At 33.8% G+C, this 16,296-nt stretch overlaps 1 protein-coding gene across 4 annotated transcripts in view; it reads left to right on the top strand.

Annotated features, from left to right (window-relative positions):
* LOC117934056 (ATP-dependent DNA helicase SRS2-like protein At4g25120) overlaps positions 1 to 16,296 on the top strand; it is a 67,013-nt gene that overhangs the window by 49,278 nt on the left and 1,439 nt on the right. Inside the window, exons 19-29 of one of the 4 annotated variants that reach the window (XR_004654415.1) lie at positions 1,220 to 1,258; positions 2,207 to 2,278; positions 2,390 to 2,476; positions 2,605 to 2,661; positions 7,943 to 8,148; positions 8,265 to 8,358; positions 10,849 to 10,899; positions 12,716 to 12,778; positions 12,986 to 13,045; positions 15,499 to 15,683; positions 15,873 to 15,932. Coding sequence is in view for 3 of the 4 variants with exons in the window: in XM_034855649.1 (XP_034711540.1) it covers positions 1,220 to 1,258; positions 2,207 to 2,278; positions 2,390 to 2,476; positions 2,605 to 2,661; positions 7,943 to 8,148; positions 8,265 to 8,358; positions 10,849 to 10,899; positions 12,716 to 12,778; positions 12,986 to 13,045; positions 15,873 to 15,935 (792 nt within the window). In the remaining variant the exon portion in view is untranslated. Of the gene's footprint in view, positions 1 to 1,219; positions 1,259 to 2,206; positions 2,279 to 2,389; positions 2,477 to 2,604; positions 2,662 to 7,942; positions 8,149 to 8,264; positions 8,359 to 10,848; positions 10,900 to 12,715; positions 12,779 to 12,985; positions 13,046 to 15,498; positions 15,684 to 15,872; positions 15,936 to 16,296 lie in introns of those variants that run through there. The other 3 variants (XM_034855650.1, XM_034855649.1, XM_034855651.1) reach the window with 3 other exon arrangements.

The raw sequence follows: 16,296 nt of genomic DNA, 5'->3' as shown, positions 1-16,296 counted from the left end.
GGAGATCACGCTTTTTATGTCAAACACTCATCATTTGGCAAAGTAACAACTTTGATAGTCTACGTGGATGATATAATTGTGATAGGTGATGATCTTCAAGAAATAGATAATCTTAGAAGGTGGCTACCTAAAGAATTTGAGATCAAGAATTTGGGAAGACTAAAGTATTTTTTGGGTGTTAAAGTTGCTCACTCAAAAGGTGGAATCTTCATCTTGCAACAAAAATATATCCTTGATCTTCTTAAGGAGACAAGGATGCTTTGTTATAGGCTTGCTCATGTCCCCATATAACCAAATCGTAAGCTTAGAGAAGTCAAGATGCAATAGTGGATTGTGATAGATATCAATGTCGAGTGGGTAAACTGATTTATTTATGTCATACAAAGCTAGGTATAACCTATGAAGTGAGTGTGGTGAGCCAATTGATGCCTTATCTGAAGGAGGTTCATCTAGAAGCTATCAACAGAATCCTTCGTTATCTGAAGTTCACCTTGGGAAAAGAAATTATATATGAAAAGAAATGAAGTGTTGAGTTTAGGGGTTTATTTGGATGCAAATTGGGCAGACTCTTTAGTTGATAGAAGACCAATATCTTAATATTATATGTTCCTATGGGGAATTTGGTGACATGGAGAAGTGCCATGGCACATGGGAATTGTGAGTGAGTTATTGTGGTTGAAGGTTATACGTGAAGATCTCATACATCTCAACAATTAGGCAACTAGTAGATATTCTAAGGGCTTGGCTAACAAATCATTTCAAGAGATTGCTAGCAAGCTGGGAATGGACAATATTTGCTTTCCAACTTGAGGGGGAGTGTTGACAGATCCATACAGGCTGTAAAGCCTATACACATTGATTGACAGATTAAAGGGACTGATTTGTTTCCTAAATCAGTTTGATTTGATTCTAGTTGTATAGTGTAATATTTCTTAGTTGTAGTTTCCTTTCACTTGAATTTCTTATTGTAAAGGGATGGGAAGGGTTTGTGGGAGGTTCTAGGTTCAAGCCCCAATGAGGACAAAAATTTGCCTATAAAAAAAAATGCTGGAATTTCCTTATAATTTACCTGATTTTTCGTATATATACACCTTGCATTCTAAGGAATGAATACTATAAAAAACCAGTCCTTTTAATTTTCCATGCTATTGGTTATGAAAGTTGCCTTGAATTAATTTTGTTTTGTTTACTTGGAGTTTCCTTTTATTTCCATGTGCAGTCAAAGGGCTTAGAGTGGGATACTGTTTTTATAGTGAAGGTACTTGACCACAATTGCTCACTATCTCTGCTTGTGTCTTTTGTACATCTGATGTTATATCAGCTGTTCTTTTCATGATAACATGTTGTTATTATCCATAACAGCCACCTTATTCCTTTAGAGTGCTTCCATTTCATCTAATAAAAGCTCTATCTGGACAGTGTCTCTTGCACTTTGTTTTTAGTCTTCCTTATTCTGTTGGTGAACCTATCATTCATGTATTCCATGATTTGTAGTTTATAATAAAAGCATATTTTATACCCCCGTGTCGAATGGGGGGCTTTTATTTAAAAGGGGGACATCCAAATAAACAGTCTCTTCAGTCCTTATTTTTATATTTTATTTTTAAGAACCTATAAAGTTTTCTAGGTTTTTTTTTTCCCTTGTAACCTACTTGGTTTTAGTCTTTTAAATTAATGGCCATCCTTTTGTTGTGCCAGCATATATGGAAATATAGACACATTGAAAATTTGCATAAATTGGATGCATTTGTTACTCTCTTTGTTCATTGAGCATCATTGCGAAAGTTTTTAAAAATATTGGAGAACATATAATGTCACGTGAATTTTTTTTTGCTTTGTCATGTAATGTTCACCTCTCACTAGGTTGTCTTATAAGTGATTTCAGAAAAATTCTGTAACTGTGTGGTCTGGGTTTTAAATGCTTGGTGTAACTTAAGCTCCAAACACGGATGTCATGGAGGACCCCTCAAAATCTTTAACAATGATAAAAATTGTAAAGAGCAATAATTGCATATGGTGATTAGCAGAACATTTATAGGTGGCATTTGCAGCGATACCAAAGTATTCTTTGTGGCCATTTTGTTCTATATGGTGCCAAATCCTTTTGTTAAGTCACTAGGATTGAAAATATTAAGTATTCATTCATTCAGTGTAGCTTTTGAATCATTGATCTCATCTTTTGTTAACCCTTGCCTTAATTATACAGGCAAATGAATCTGAGATCCCTTTGTTGCATGAATTTAATGGTGTTGTGAAGGAAAATGGTACCTCAATAGAGGTAGGCATTCAGTCATGGAGAACTGTTCATCTTTTCTTTTTTTACATTTAAAATTTATGTATTTTATTTCTTTTGTGGAACTTAACGACTCCTTTCATTTGACAATTTTAGGAGGAGCGACGCCTGTTGTATGTGGGGATGACTCGAGCTAGAAAAAAACTGTTCATTCTATATGTTCTCATGGATTCAAGTTGGCAGGTTTGTTATACATAATACTTTCTTGTAGCATTTTTATTTTTATTTTTAAATTAACTGTTGTTATTTTTATTTTATTTATTTTGTTTGATCCTTTTTTTTTTTTTTTTTGTGTTATCTCATCTTTCCAGATGCTTCAACCTTCAAGATTTCTGAAAGAGATTCCACATCACCTTCTAGAGGTTCAGGTGCATCTCACTCTCAAGTAGTCATACTTTCAAAAGTGGAGTAAGGAGTAGGAGGTTGTAAAGTTCTAGGACATAGGCCTTTTGGAGTGACTAATCATGCTTGCTGTTGAAATACTGATAAAAATTTGTTATTACATTAACTTCTGAAATGGTTTGTTTGTTACAAAATTCAATATGCTGTAATTTTCAGTTATATAAATTGAAAAAGGGACATCAACAGTTAGTTGTTCAACAAAATAAAGGAGCTTATGCATAGTATTTATCACGTCTATTGGAATATATCTTAGTGTGGAAAGATTTAAGTGGATTTACTATAATGAATTAGGAGGAAAATTCAAAATTATCTCCTACTAATTTGATGCCTATTTTTAAATGCAGTTAGTTCCTATTTTGTGGGCTGAGTTTCCTATGTGCATATGTATCTTTTCTGTAGACTATACTATGTATGAATAGGCTTGTATATTTGTGACTTTATTATCATAAATGAGAATTCAGAAAATATTTTGTCCAATCCTATGTTCATAGTATCAGAGCCAGCCTTTCTGGGATGGTAAATTACTTGCTGATTCGCCGTTAAAACCAGCGGTATTTGTTTGTTCTGGATGTTTCTGTTGGGAGTATATGATCTACATGGTGGGCCTAGATCCTATAAACTTAAGCTTTTAGGAAAATTGGTTGTCTAATATGGTATCAGAGTGTCATTTGGTGGGATGTCATGTGTTTGAACCTCACCATATATTTATTTCCTTAATTTATTAAGCCCAAAAGGAGACCACTTTATTTCCATAATTTATTAAGCCCATGTGTAAGCCTAAAAAAGGCAATATGCGAGAGAGGATGTTGGACTGCATGATATACATTGTGAGCTCAAATCCTACAAGTTTATACTTTTAGGAAAATTGGTTGTTTAATGGTTTTTATTAGAATTGTAGAAGATTATTCTTCGAGTCTCCATCATCATTTTTTTTTTTTTTAGAATTAGTCAACTATATTTGCAATGTCTGGAGTTTCTAAAGATGACGTGTTAGGTGACCCTTCGAAGCAAATGAGTGCTTGGAATTCTCAGGTTCCACCACTAGGTTCAATAGACAATCTTTCTTTGCAAATTACAACCCACATATTGAATGGACAAAATTTTTGAAGGTGGTCTCAGTCCATAAAACTGTTCATTAGAGAAAGGTTCCAAAAGAGGATGATCCAACATACTCTACTCTACTTGGGATACAAAAGACTCGATGATGATGTCCTATCTTGTGAACTCCGTGGACCTAGAAATTGGTCAAACAGATATGCTTTTTTCCACTAAAAAGGAGTTATGAGATGGAGTAAGTGAGACATACTTAGATTTAGGCAATTTTGCAAAAGTCTATGAAATCAAGACAAAGATCCATGAGACCAAGCAAAGAAATAATAAGGTTACAAAATATTATGACATTCTCAAAGGGTTGTGGCAAGAACTTGATCTTTTCTATGAGTTAGTGCCTGATTCAAAAAGACATTAGAGAAGGACCATGTATTTGAGATTGTTGTTGGACTCAATGTGGATTTAGATGAGGTGAGAGGTCATATCTTAGGAAAAGAGCTACTACCCTTTATTATAGAAGTCTTTACGGAGGTAAGAAGAGAAGAAAGCTAAAGGATAGTGATGATGGGAAAGATCCATACTAATGCCTTAATTGAAAATTCAGCCTTCAATGCTACAATAATAGAGATAGCGGCTATTGTAACTAATAAAAAAGCCTAGATGAAGGTTAAGGAGAACTAGAAAGTCTAGTGTGATTTCTGCAACTTGCCTCGACACACAAGAGACTTGTTTTGAAATTGCATTGCAAACCACCAAATTTGAAGACAAAACTGGGTAAGGAATGTTGGTTGTGACAAAAATGCAGATTTCAAGAATTAAGGCAATTCTTTTTAGCAAACAACTTTAGAGCATCTTTATAAATTGTTGAATCTATGAGTGATTGACAACATTTCGAGGAGATTGAATGGGTGGAAGACAACATTCTTGTCTTTAATTAAAAGAATTACACTAATTCATTCCTGCTTATCTCATATTCGTAGCATTTTTTTATTTTTATTTTTTATATATATATCCCTTTTCAATATTCTAACATCCCTTTTCAAGAATTGAGAAGTTGCAAAGAGATTTCTTGTGGTCAAGGCTTAGGGAAGGTAAAAGAGGTCATCTTATCAATTGGGACCTAGTATGTGAGCTTAAGGATTTGGAGGGTTTCTCTGAGGAATCATGCTCTCTTAGGGAAGTGGCTTTAGAGCTTCCCGAGGGAAAGTTTGGTCCTTTGGTATTCGGTTATTTTGAGCATTTATAGGGCACATCGTAATGGTTGGGACACCTATATTTTAGTTAGATGATCACATTGGTGCCCTTGGAAGGATTTGGCACAAATTTTTTTATACACACTCACTTTGTGGTGGGTTTGGTGGGGGGGTTGGGGTTGACAATTCATTTTGGGAAGATTTGTGGTGGGGGTATCAACCTTTATGCTCTCAATTTCGAAGACTTTTCAAAGTAGTTGCGAAGAAGAACCTTTCCATCTTAGCTATTCTTGGTAGCTCTTCCTCTTCTTCTTAGAACCTTTTTTTTTTTTGTCATAACCTCTATGATTTGGAGATTGAGGACCTTGAAAGACTTATGTCTTCCCTCAACGTACATTTGTCTTTAGCCATCCCAAATGCTAAAGCTTGGTCTTTTTCCCTTCAAGTTTGTTCTGAATAAAATCCTTCTTTATGGCCTTGTCCAATCTATCAACTTATGTCTCTTTTCTCTAATCAAATTTCTATGAGAGTCAAAAGTCTCATCCAAGGTTAAGGCCTTTGCTTAGCTAATGGTACATAAAAAAGGTAAATACCAATGATGTGTTATAGTTGAGAACACCTTACAAAGCCCATAGTCCTAATAGTTGCATTTTGTCTTTGCGGAGTAGAGAAATGATTGATGATTAGTGGGTGGCTAGTACAAAATGCAACTATTAGGGCTAGGGGTTTTATTTTGAGTTTCTAGTGGGTGTCTTTTTGGTGCCTAATCTGGTTTCTTTTTATTTTTATGTTTTTATGTTTTAGTTTATTTGTTTATTTATTTTTGTGGTTGAACAAGAATTAGAAGAATCAGCCATGCTTCAAATCAGAAGTTACCAGGAGAGTACAAATAACAGAAAAAACAACAAATAAAGCAACGGCCAGAAGACGAGAAGATCTTAAAGTAACAGATCTCGAAGAGGCATGAAGTCTCCAACAAAAGCCTTAAGTGTTGAGGCTCCTGGTTTGGCCAACTGATACCAGAACTTGGTTGGACAATCCAGGGACTTGAGCAAATAAGTGCAACCCAACCCCTCAAAATATCAGTAAGTTTGCATTGCCAACCATCCAATTTTCTGGGACCTCTCTTTCCTTGAGATGCTGTAGAAGTAACGATAGTAGGTCTCCTTCCGCCGCAAGATTGTTAAATATCAATGGCCATGCCTTATTCAAGCCTATCCTGCAAAGCTAGATTGTTAACCTCAATTCTTATCTTGAGCGCCCCATTGGTTAGGAGAAGACTCTTGCTAGGCCAGTTTTGTGTTTTGGTTTGACTCATCGTTCTTCACACTTATTACAAATTTTATTAATACAATTTCTCTAGCTTTGTAATAAACAAATTGAAACTAAGAAATCATGAAGGTATAACCATAGAATTGAATGTATAACAATAATGCACAAACTATATGATTTTTCCCTGTGTTGGTACGTTTTTCTAGTCCTAGTTTTCAACCCCCAGTTTCCTACTTCCCAAATGTGAGATCTCTAACTTTCTGCAAATGTTTACAGAAAAAAGAAGCCAAAAGTAATTTTATATTGTCCCTGTGGGTACTATTTTGGAAACTTGAAACCCTAATCATCTTGAGGATAAGTTTGACCAGTTTAAGGTTTAATTGCATTGAGCAAGAGCCTTGGAACTGTATAGCAAATCAGATTGCTGCCCACATCTCACTACTTGAAAGAAAAATGCCACCCATATTTTGGCTGGTTTACTTTCTGATAAAAAATTACAAAAAGCATTAATTGGTAAATATGTTTATGTCTTTAAAAACACACAAACACCCTTTTAAGCCACTGAAATTAGTTGAAATGCATGTGCAGTATGTATTGGTGAACAGTATAGCATCTGCATTTCTTTGTAGTGTAGTTCAAATTTCATACTTGTATTTAGCCTATCCTAGTATACTATGTACAGATATAAGATTGTATAGCCATGTTATACTCTTGTTCAACTACTTCTGATGGACTTAAAACTTGAAACCCATTTAAAAATTTCTTTATTTCTTTCTTTTTTTTGGGAAGTGTGATAGCATTATCACAAAGTAAAGAAAAAAAAAAATTCTGGATATGTATCTGATTTGAAGAATAATTGACCATTAGTTTCTTAATTTCCATGTTAAAATGTCTGTTTTTTTCTTGCTGTTGCACTCGCATTGGCTCTGTGCTGTGCAGCTAGTATATCTCTCTTACCAACATTAGATCCTAATAGCGCTGGTTACATTCCTTTCAAGTTTCAACTGCCTTGGGAGAGGATTTCAAGCATAGGCATCACCTTGATATATATATATGTTTTTGAGACTTGTGACTATTAACTTCATAATATTTCAAGTAAAATTTTCTCAGCTACTTGTGTAGATATGATTGAATTTGAGAATCATATGGTTCACATTCAGAATGTTGATTTAGTGCAACTTATTCTTGCATTTGCATGCAAAAACTAATTGGTATTAGAAAACTACAAATAGCTCAACTAGGAGCTTCCCTCATGTTCAAACACATAGGCATTGTATCCCTTGATAATGGTCATTCTTAAAATGTGTCGGTTCAACCACTGTTGGCTGTGCAATTTTTATTTTTTATTTTTATTTGTTTGTTTATTTATTTATTTTATTTCTAGATTAGGATAGTTATTCTTTCTTTTCAGCCTTTGACTAGTCATATAGTGGTTGCGTTATGGGGTAAGGATTACTCATCCTTCTTTCTATATATTTATTTCATGGTAGTAAAATGTTTTTTTTTTAATAAAAAAATGTGCCAGTTCAAGTATGAAAGAAGAAATTGCTCGGCCATTCTACGTTCAATTGAGTCCTTGACTCCATGTTGCATATTTTTTGAGTATTTCACATGAACATGAATAGTAAACACTGAAATTCAAACTTTCACCATTTTTTTTCTCCATTTGTCATGTGTGGCTTTTGTTTCTCTTATTAGTCAATTGTTTCTGTTTTATCTCTTCTTTATGCAGGGGGAGCTGAGTGTACAGGGTTTACATGCAAAGCAAGAAAGTACTCCAATAGAAAATGCCCAGTTTACTATTGGTGAAGGAGGAGACAAGAAATCTTCTAGGGAAGATATTTTACCAAATGAGGGTCTCAATATTCAAATTGATGAGTGTTCAAAGGAAACAACAGAACCAATGGGCTCATGTGATGGGAATAGTTTTTTAAGAAGGTTGTTCTCTAAATTGTGATGGGTGGTTGAATAAATTAATATTAACTTTTTTGGTAATACTATATCAATGGTTTAGTATTGAAATTCTGCTTGCTTCCTCAATCACTGTTTTATAGATTCAATGTCGAGGACAGATCAGTTGTTTCCCACTTATTCCATCACTGGGCCAAGAAGCAAGCATTTCAAGAGCCTAAGAGGTTGCTGGATAAGGTGACTGTTATATTCTTTCTTTCTTTCTTTCTTTTTCTTTTTTAAAATTTATGTATTGTCTATCCTGTTAGAGTGTACTGATTTTTATATTTATATATATGTTGTTGAAAGCAAGGGTCAAAATATTGGGAAATATCAAGCAAAAATCTGGAAAAAAAATATTGATAGGACGAAAATTGATCAAAACTCATAAAAATGTTAGGAAAACTTCAAGAAATGATATAACAAGCAATGATACACATTGAAGTTATTTTATTAAAGAAAACAATATATGTATGATACAACTTGTGACATCTACAATAATATGCAAAACCTAAGAACAGATTTAATGCTAAAATGATGATGTATCTTGTTCGGATTATTCAATAATATAAAAGAAATGATGATATATATTATTATTATTATTATTTTTGTTTAAAAATGTTCATAATTTTTTACAAGTTTATGTTTCTCTTGTATTTAATTGCTATACAAAGGATGTTAAAATGACTCATGAAAAAAATTATCATCATGGTTTTTTACTTTCAACAATTAGTTAATTGAAAATAAGATGATTAAAATTGATATGTCTACTAAAATTTTATTTGAATATTTAATTTTTGGCATAAATAAATATTAAAATGGTTTGAGAGACATAAAGCAAAGTTAGATATTTAAATTATGCAGTTAAAGACCACCATACCCACATTCAAGGGCTTGGATTTGAGCCCCAAACCCCTTTCTTTCTTTGAATTCTTAATGGGGGGGGGGGGGGGGGGGGGTTGATAGTTGGAGAAGACAAAAGGTGAAGAAACAAAGAGAAAAGAATAGGATAGGAATACATAAAACACAACTGCACAACAATATCAAGCTGCACTTAGCTATGTAAAACCATGAGGTCATCCAAGTGTTCTATTCATCAGCATGTCTTTCAAATTTATGTTTTCATTGTGAGTACTCATAACAAATTAAGTTGTTCTGTTTGTCTGCATGCTTTTCCAATTTTGTGTTCACACTGAGTATTCACATGTCATAGCGAAAGGGACAAGGAAAAGTATGGTTCATACAGGACAAAGGAGGACGCACTCCCATTTCATGATGATGTGAAGATGATGGAAAGAGGGCCACATGTCTGGGCAAGCCAACACAGGCATTTGAATGAGGCCACCAAAGGGATGAAAACACATGTTTTTTGCATGATTTTTCTAATAGAAAATGTGCTCCATTCCTTTGGACTGGGGCCAATGCCAATTTAATATTGACAATGAGGGAGTGGAGCACGGCTGGGGACTAGTGCTGAGGGAGTTGACTATAGCAGTGTATTTATAATGACCTCATTATACAAGTTAAGGTGCTCTTGATGTGTCTTCCATAGGCCATTGACCCCAGTTGTTCTTCTTACCCACCAAACCACAATCTCCTTGAAGTTCTTCAATTGGTGTGCCCAGTGTTATCAAAGGTGATTGCCTGGGTCGCTTAGGCCATCAAGCCAGGCAAGGTAGATAAAAGTTGCCTTTTGAAGACCTAGGCAAGGCGACATCAAAGAGGCAATGCCTAGGCAATCGCCTTGGGATAAGGCACAAGGTATAGAGGCTACCTTTGACCATGAATTAAGATTAAACATACTTAGATTATAATTTCATTCAATCTAACATTGGATTAAACAAAGTATAAGATAAAATATTGTATTATCAATCATAGAGATAATAAGATGGAGCATTATCAATCTAGTCTTGATGGAAGTAATGACAATTTTAATTTCAATAATGACTATGATGATGATGCCTCTAGAATGTTCAATCTCTTATTTTGTTTTTTAGATGTTTGAAAAATTAGAATATACATTTAGATAGGATGAATATCTTTAAACAATATGATGTTTTTTATAATATGGGGTATAATATTTAACACTTCAATAATTATTACTATTTTGTTAATTTAATGAGACATCGTGAGTGATGAAAATTAATTGTGTTGATTGTTGAAAACAATACTTACATTGGTTGAATATCGAATAGGTAAAGATATGTATATTTTTTATCACCTTACTATAGTTAGGCTCTCGCCTTGTCTTTCACCTTTCGCCTTAGGCTAAAAGGAGTCTTATCGCCTTGATATCGCCTTTTGCTTTTGACAACACTAGGCGTACCATGGGATGGAGCAGCACATGTGTTCTTGTGGCTTCCACATGATGACTACACCATCAAATTTGTGTAAACCAATTTTAACTTAATGTTTTTTTGTACAAGTACGTTAATATAATTTCAAACATCTAGTCTCGATACTTCATGATAATTACTAGTGATCCCATATGTAAATAATGTGCTGATTGATGTATGCTTAATTTATGTTTGTTAATTATGTGTAAGTTTATCCTTGTAGGTATTCATGGGGAATATTCTTTCATATGTTTTGACATTCTTAAGTTCCTTCAGTTACCCTTAAAATGCATGGTATGATGCATTGGTGTGCTAAACAATGTTTTATGTCTTCATCCTATTGTATTTACAGGTTGGCTTTGCAATTGATGAACGTTTGAGGGTCACGAAAAACAAACACAAGGTTCTACAACTCATTCATTCTTCATAACAAATTTCATCTCTTCCCCTTTGCTATCAGGTTGCATTTGTCTAATGCAATTATAGCCTGTGATTATGTTTTAGCTTTTAGCTTATAGAAGTTTCTATTTATATTCCTCCTTATGCAAACAGGCGACAAAATATGCCCACATGCATATTCACTTTGCTTTCTCAAGTATAAGATGGATGTTGTTTAAACATGTTATTTTGGCACTTGAAAATTAGAGAATAGCAATGCAAGAGTGGAACAAGTGAGGTTTGAGGTTGAAGGTTGCATGACCTTTCTTTATTTTTTTAGATGTCACTATATATATAGCTAACATAAAAGCTTTCCCTAAAGAAGACTTCAAGTGTTGGGTCTTGAAGATTCCCTCTAGATGAGAGGATCAAGGTGCATGCAGAAATTGATTTACTGTACTCATCACATTGGTAATGTTTGCAAGGTAAGGTGGTGACTAGAGAGGAGGACTAGGCAATGTGGATGGAATGATTCCTTCTCCGCGAAATCTTTATATGCTATCTTAGAGTTAGGGAGTTTTATCACTTTTCCGATGGGGGTAATTTGGAATCCATGGGTTCCATCTAATGTGAGCTTCTATGTGTGGGAAGCTTGTAGGGGAAAGCTACTGACTCTTAATTAGTTTTAAAAAGGAGGTTGATGTTGGTTAATAAATGCTTCCTTTGTAAAGTCGAAGAAAAATGAATTTTTATTTTATTTTGGATAGGTAAAATTGAGAACATATTAAAAGTGCTAGGAAAAGGTACACACAAAGTATAGAAGAAGTGTCTAAAGGCTTGCAAAAAAAGAAAGAGAAAAGTAAGGGACAAACCCACCCTAACAACCCAAAAAACCATTCAATCCCCAGCTAACTCTCGTGTTCCCAATGCTCAAAAGACCCAAAAATAACCTTTTTCTAGGCCTAAACAATAATAGGGTCAACACCTATAATAGGGTCAACACCTTTTTCTGTGCAAACTAGCTTTAAGGCTATAGCCTCAATATAGGATAATTGAGGCTTATAGCCTTGAAGTTATAGACTCAAGGTTCTTGATGCTTGCTTCAAATACCTTTAAAGAGTTTTAATGAGTTTAGCACATTTATGGTCTTTTTGTATATATTTTATATGAGTTTTTAAGCCTTGATATTCAACGGTATAGATTTATAACTTTTTTCTTAGATTCAAGACTAGGGTTAGTAAGGACTTAGTTTGACTACCTATTAACCATTTAAATGTAGAGTGGTAAAAAAAGATTGAGAAGAAGAAATAAAGGGATTGTTGACCATTGTAGTAGCTAGACTCATATATAATTAATTTCATATTATTGATAGATAAAGGAAAAAAGATAACTATAATTGATGGATGAAGAACTAGTGGACTTTAAAACTGATGGGGAGGATGATCCTACTTGTGATAGTGATGAAGATTATTTGATGAAGTCATAAGAGAGTTGGATTTTAGAAGAGAGAAGAGTTTCTAAATTAGAAACTATTAACATTGACAAATAATTGTTTTAGTTATTACAAATTATATGGTTTTCTTTTTATTCAATTTTCATGTGATTTTATTGTATTTTTATGATTTTTTTTTTCTATTTTTCTTTATTGTTGTTGTTATTGTTGTTATGATTATTATTATTTTAAGTTGAGACTTATGCCTTGTCCCACCTCAAGGTTTATGCCACCCTTCATTTGAGCAAAATGCCTCAAAACTGCCTTTAGCCTTTCAGAACATTGATGTTGGCATGTTTGTGGATCTATTAATGTTGTATTTTTGACATGATTATTACATAATTTGTAGGATGCTTTGCGTGAGCTAAAGTCCTCCTTGAAGTGTGATGAAGCATTTCACTATGCGGAATATGTAAGCTCATTGGCACTTCTTGAAAATATCATTGCAACATAACACACGGTGCATGTAATGGATGAAATTTCAAAAACCTTAGTCATAATGCATGACTGTCAATATATTAAGATATTAATATATAATGTCATCTTTTTTAAATAATAGACAAATGCACACACATACTAGCTTCTATTCACTAACAGAATTTCTTTTCTTTTTCTGTAGATTTTAAAATGGGAGAAAATTCCTGCTGATAAACGTGCTCATTTGATGAGGATGAAACAAGTATGATGCCCCACTTTTAAAGCCCTACACTTTGCTTTGCGTTGTTTTTCTTTTCTGAATTAGATGATTTACTCATTTTAACTGTTTATATGTAAAATTAGTATTCCAGAATTCCTATTTATATAGTTTTATTATGTTCTCTGGTGTCTGTGTAGATGGTAACTACTTTCCCAGACATGATATGATTGTTATGGTTATAACATCTCATGAGAAAGATGGGTAAGCAACTAGAAAATTGTAAACTATAAAAATGGTATTAAGAGTGCAACCCTTCTTGGAAAGAACTCATCTTTCATTAGAGAACTGTGCGTGTAGATGTCAAGAACTATTTTATACATTAAGTTCTGCAGGATGGAACATGTACTATAGAAAGGATTTATAAAAGTCAAAACTCTACATTTATGTCAACCAAGGTGGTTATAGGGGAGAACTAGTTCATCTTCCTACTCTTTTTAAGCTCTAGATATGAGAAGATTCACTCTAAGTTCCAGTTTGAAGTTTGTTATGCCATGTGAAGCTTCATGATGCTGGTTATGTTGTGAGAGACTTACTTGGATGAGTATTTTTGGGTATTACCCTTTGGTTTTATATGTATTTCTAATTATTTGGAGGGTATTTATGGATGGCTGCCTGCCAGAGAACTTGCTATTGTAGTAATTTGTTTTCTTTCTACCTTATTTATAGGAACAATGTAATCTGTCGACATGCGGCAATTTTGAGGGAATCACTTAAATCCATGTGTGATTGTTTTTTTCTCTTGCTTTGCTTTAGCTAAATAGTTGTTTGCTTTCTTTTTTGGACAAGTTTGACAAGATTTCATACATTCTTTAGTTAAACTTGGAACCCACTGTAAAACAAGACATATGCAGAGTCGATTGGAGTTAAATTTTGTAAATGTTATTGTCTTTCCACCACTCCATCTAATTCAAAGTTGAAAATCTTGGCACAACCCCCAAATTTTATTTATAAGCTTCACAGAAAATAAGTTTAGGTAAGCTGGAAGTTAAATTCTAGGAGTACCTTTTGAATCTTGATTAGTGTTGTATCTGCAGAAAGGTGTCAAAACAGGGTTAGCTCCTGTGAGAACAACTCTCACAGAATATAGGATATAGGATGAAAAGAGAATATAGCATATCCTTCAAGTGAAAAGAGAAATAATAAACAAAAGATATTGCCAATTGATATGCTATCTGGTTAGTCAATCTAGGCTTCCAATAGAAGAGCATTCTAAGAATTGTATCTCCAAGGCCTTCTTGGATCCCGGGAATCCTAAGAGCAGATAATTATCATTTGCTCTAAAATGACATTGGCATGGATTTTAAAATTTGTCCACTTCAGTTTTGAAATTTGTTTAACGCATGCTCATCAGTACAATTTGCCGGATTGGAGGGAGGCTTATGGTTATTGTAGGTCTGAATCTTCTTATGTCATTTAAAACTAGGCAGGTGCCCCTGCCTATAAGAGATCTTAAGCTTCATGTTGATGACTGTTTGTTAGGCAATATTGGTTAGTTGGGCATTGCAGGTAATTACAGAGACTATAGGGGCAGTGAACTTAGCAACTTCTCTAACTCACCTCGTTTGGATGCCAGATACCTTTAGCATGAGTCTAACAAAGATGTTCAATTATGTAGTTCATCCCTGCTAGGAAGTGTTTCTGATTTATATGATCACATAGGATTCAGTCCAGGGATTCTAGGGAAGTGGAAATCAAGTTGTGTTGGTGTCATGCCCCAGAACAAAAACCCCTATCCTACCCTGAATTCATGGACTTGATATCTGAATTGAACTAAATCTAAAGACTTGACCTGCCAAGTCCTAAAAACATTCTTTCACTTAGAATACAAAATCTAACAATCTTGAAAGTAGATTCTCTTGAATCTAGCCATGTTGAGCATTAAAAAGAAACTGTAATTGAAATGTATATATATTGTGTATGATATGAACATATAAGGTTAAAAAGCAGCCAACTGTACTAGAATTTCTACTGAAAGTTTGAGTTGACCAAAGTTTGGGTTTGACTAAAATTCAATTTTAAAATAGTGCTTACAGGATTTCTATATCTAGAAATAGGTGCAAACATAAGGACAATATTCAAGTAACTAATCTAGCAGTAATAATCATGAAAAGATGATTGAATCTCTCTATTAAACATAAATAAATAAATAAAATAGACATCTATTCATGTGGAGTAAAAACATTAATCTTAGTCCTCTTAAAAGAGAAATCTATGTAACAACTCTGTAGCAAATCAGGTATCATATCAAGTGAGTTAATATTTAAATATAGTTAAGTTCCAAATAGCTAAATCATTTCCCCAATGTTTCCATTTCTCTGGTAAGTGCTCCAACCATCCAAAGGGAAGTATAATTGCAACACAAGCCATTTAGAATATATGAGTCCTGCTCTTCCTATTAAAATGGGAAATTTATGAATTTGCTTCTCATTTCTCAGGGTGGAACCTCTGAAATAACAGCAGTTTGAGGATAGTGATTACACATTAATAGACGCAATAATGATAGAGATTGGAGAGATTTTCTGCAGAGAAAATATTCATTCTTGTGATGACTATTTGATAGGTTTAAAGTGATTTTATAAAGAAAAAGGCTGATGATCAGTTCAGACTGGAAAGAAAACAGGTTGGCAGCCCTACCAGATCAAATGGCTAGCACTGACTAGTTCTATCAGTTACAGAACCTTAGCACACACATAATTGCAATATGTACAACCATTTTAAAGCATTGATTGTAGGATCTCTACAAAGTAATTACCTTTTTTGCCTGTCTGTCATTGTTTATATTCTTAAGTAATTGTGTTTTTCCTTTAAGGAACATTTCCTGAAGCTGAGAATTGAGAATGCAATGGGATCATCTGCCCCTACATCCAAGCAGGTATAATCATTCTCTTATTTTAATCTCTTTATGATGATAAGAACAAATGGAGCATGATTTGGTCTAATTGTTCAAGATGCATGGTGTGTAGTTGTGTGAAGGATATCCTATATGCACTTAGATTATTTGTATATGCAATTAAAGCATTTTTATTTAACATGGGTATGGTATTCTATATACTGTTAAGAGAGAAACCAAGAAAATATTTTTTTCCCTTGAAAAAGTTGCAGATCAGACTTCTGATTATAAAAGATGGATGATTTGCAATTATTTGGGATATGCTAGAGGAACAAACTGATACCTGGAAATGCTATCTAAAAAAGTGGCAAATGGTGCGAGTGGAACCAGGAAACCCACACAA

This window comes from Vitis riparia, chromosome 16 (genome assembly GCF_004353265.1).
Source record: "Vitis riparia cultivar Riparia Gloire de Montpellier isolate 1030 chromosome 16, EGFV_Vit.rip_1.0, whole genome shotgun sequence".
In the NCBI taxonomy this organism is placed as follows: domain Eukaryota; kingdom Viridiplantae; phylum Streptophyta; class Magnoliopsida; order Vitales; family Vitaceae; genus Vitis; species Vitis riparia.
This window is presented reverse-complemented; position numbering and strand designations above follow the sequence as displayed.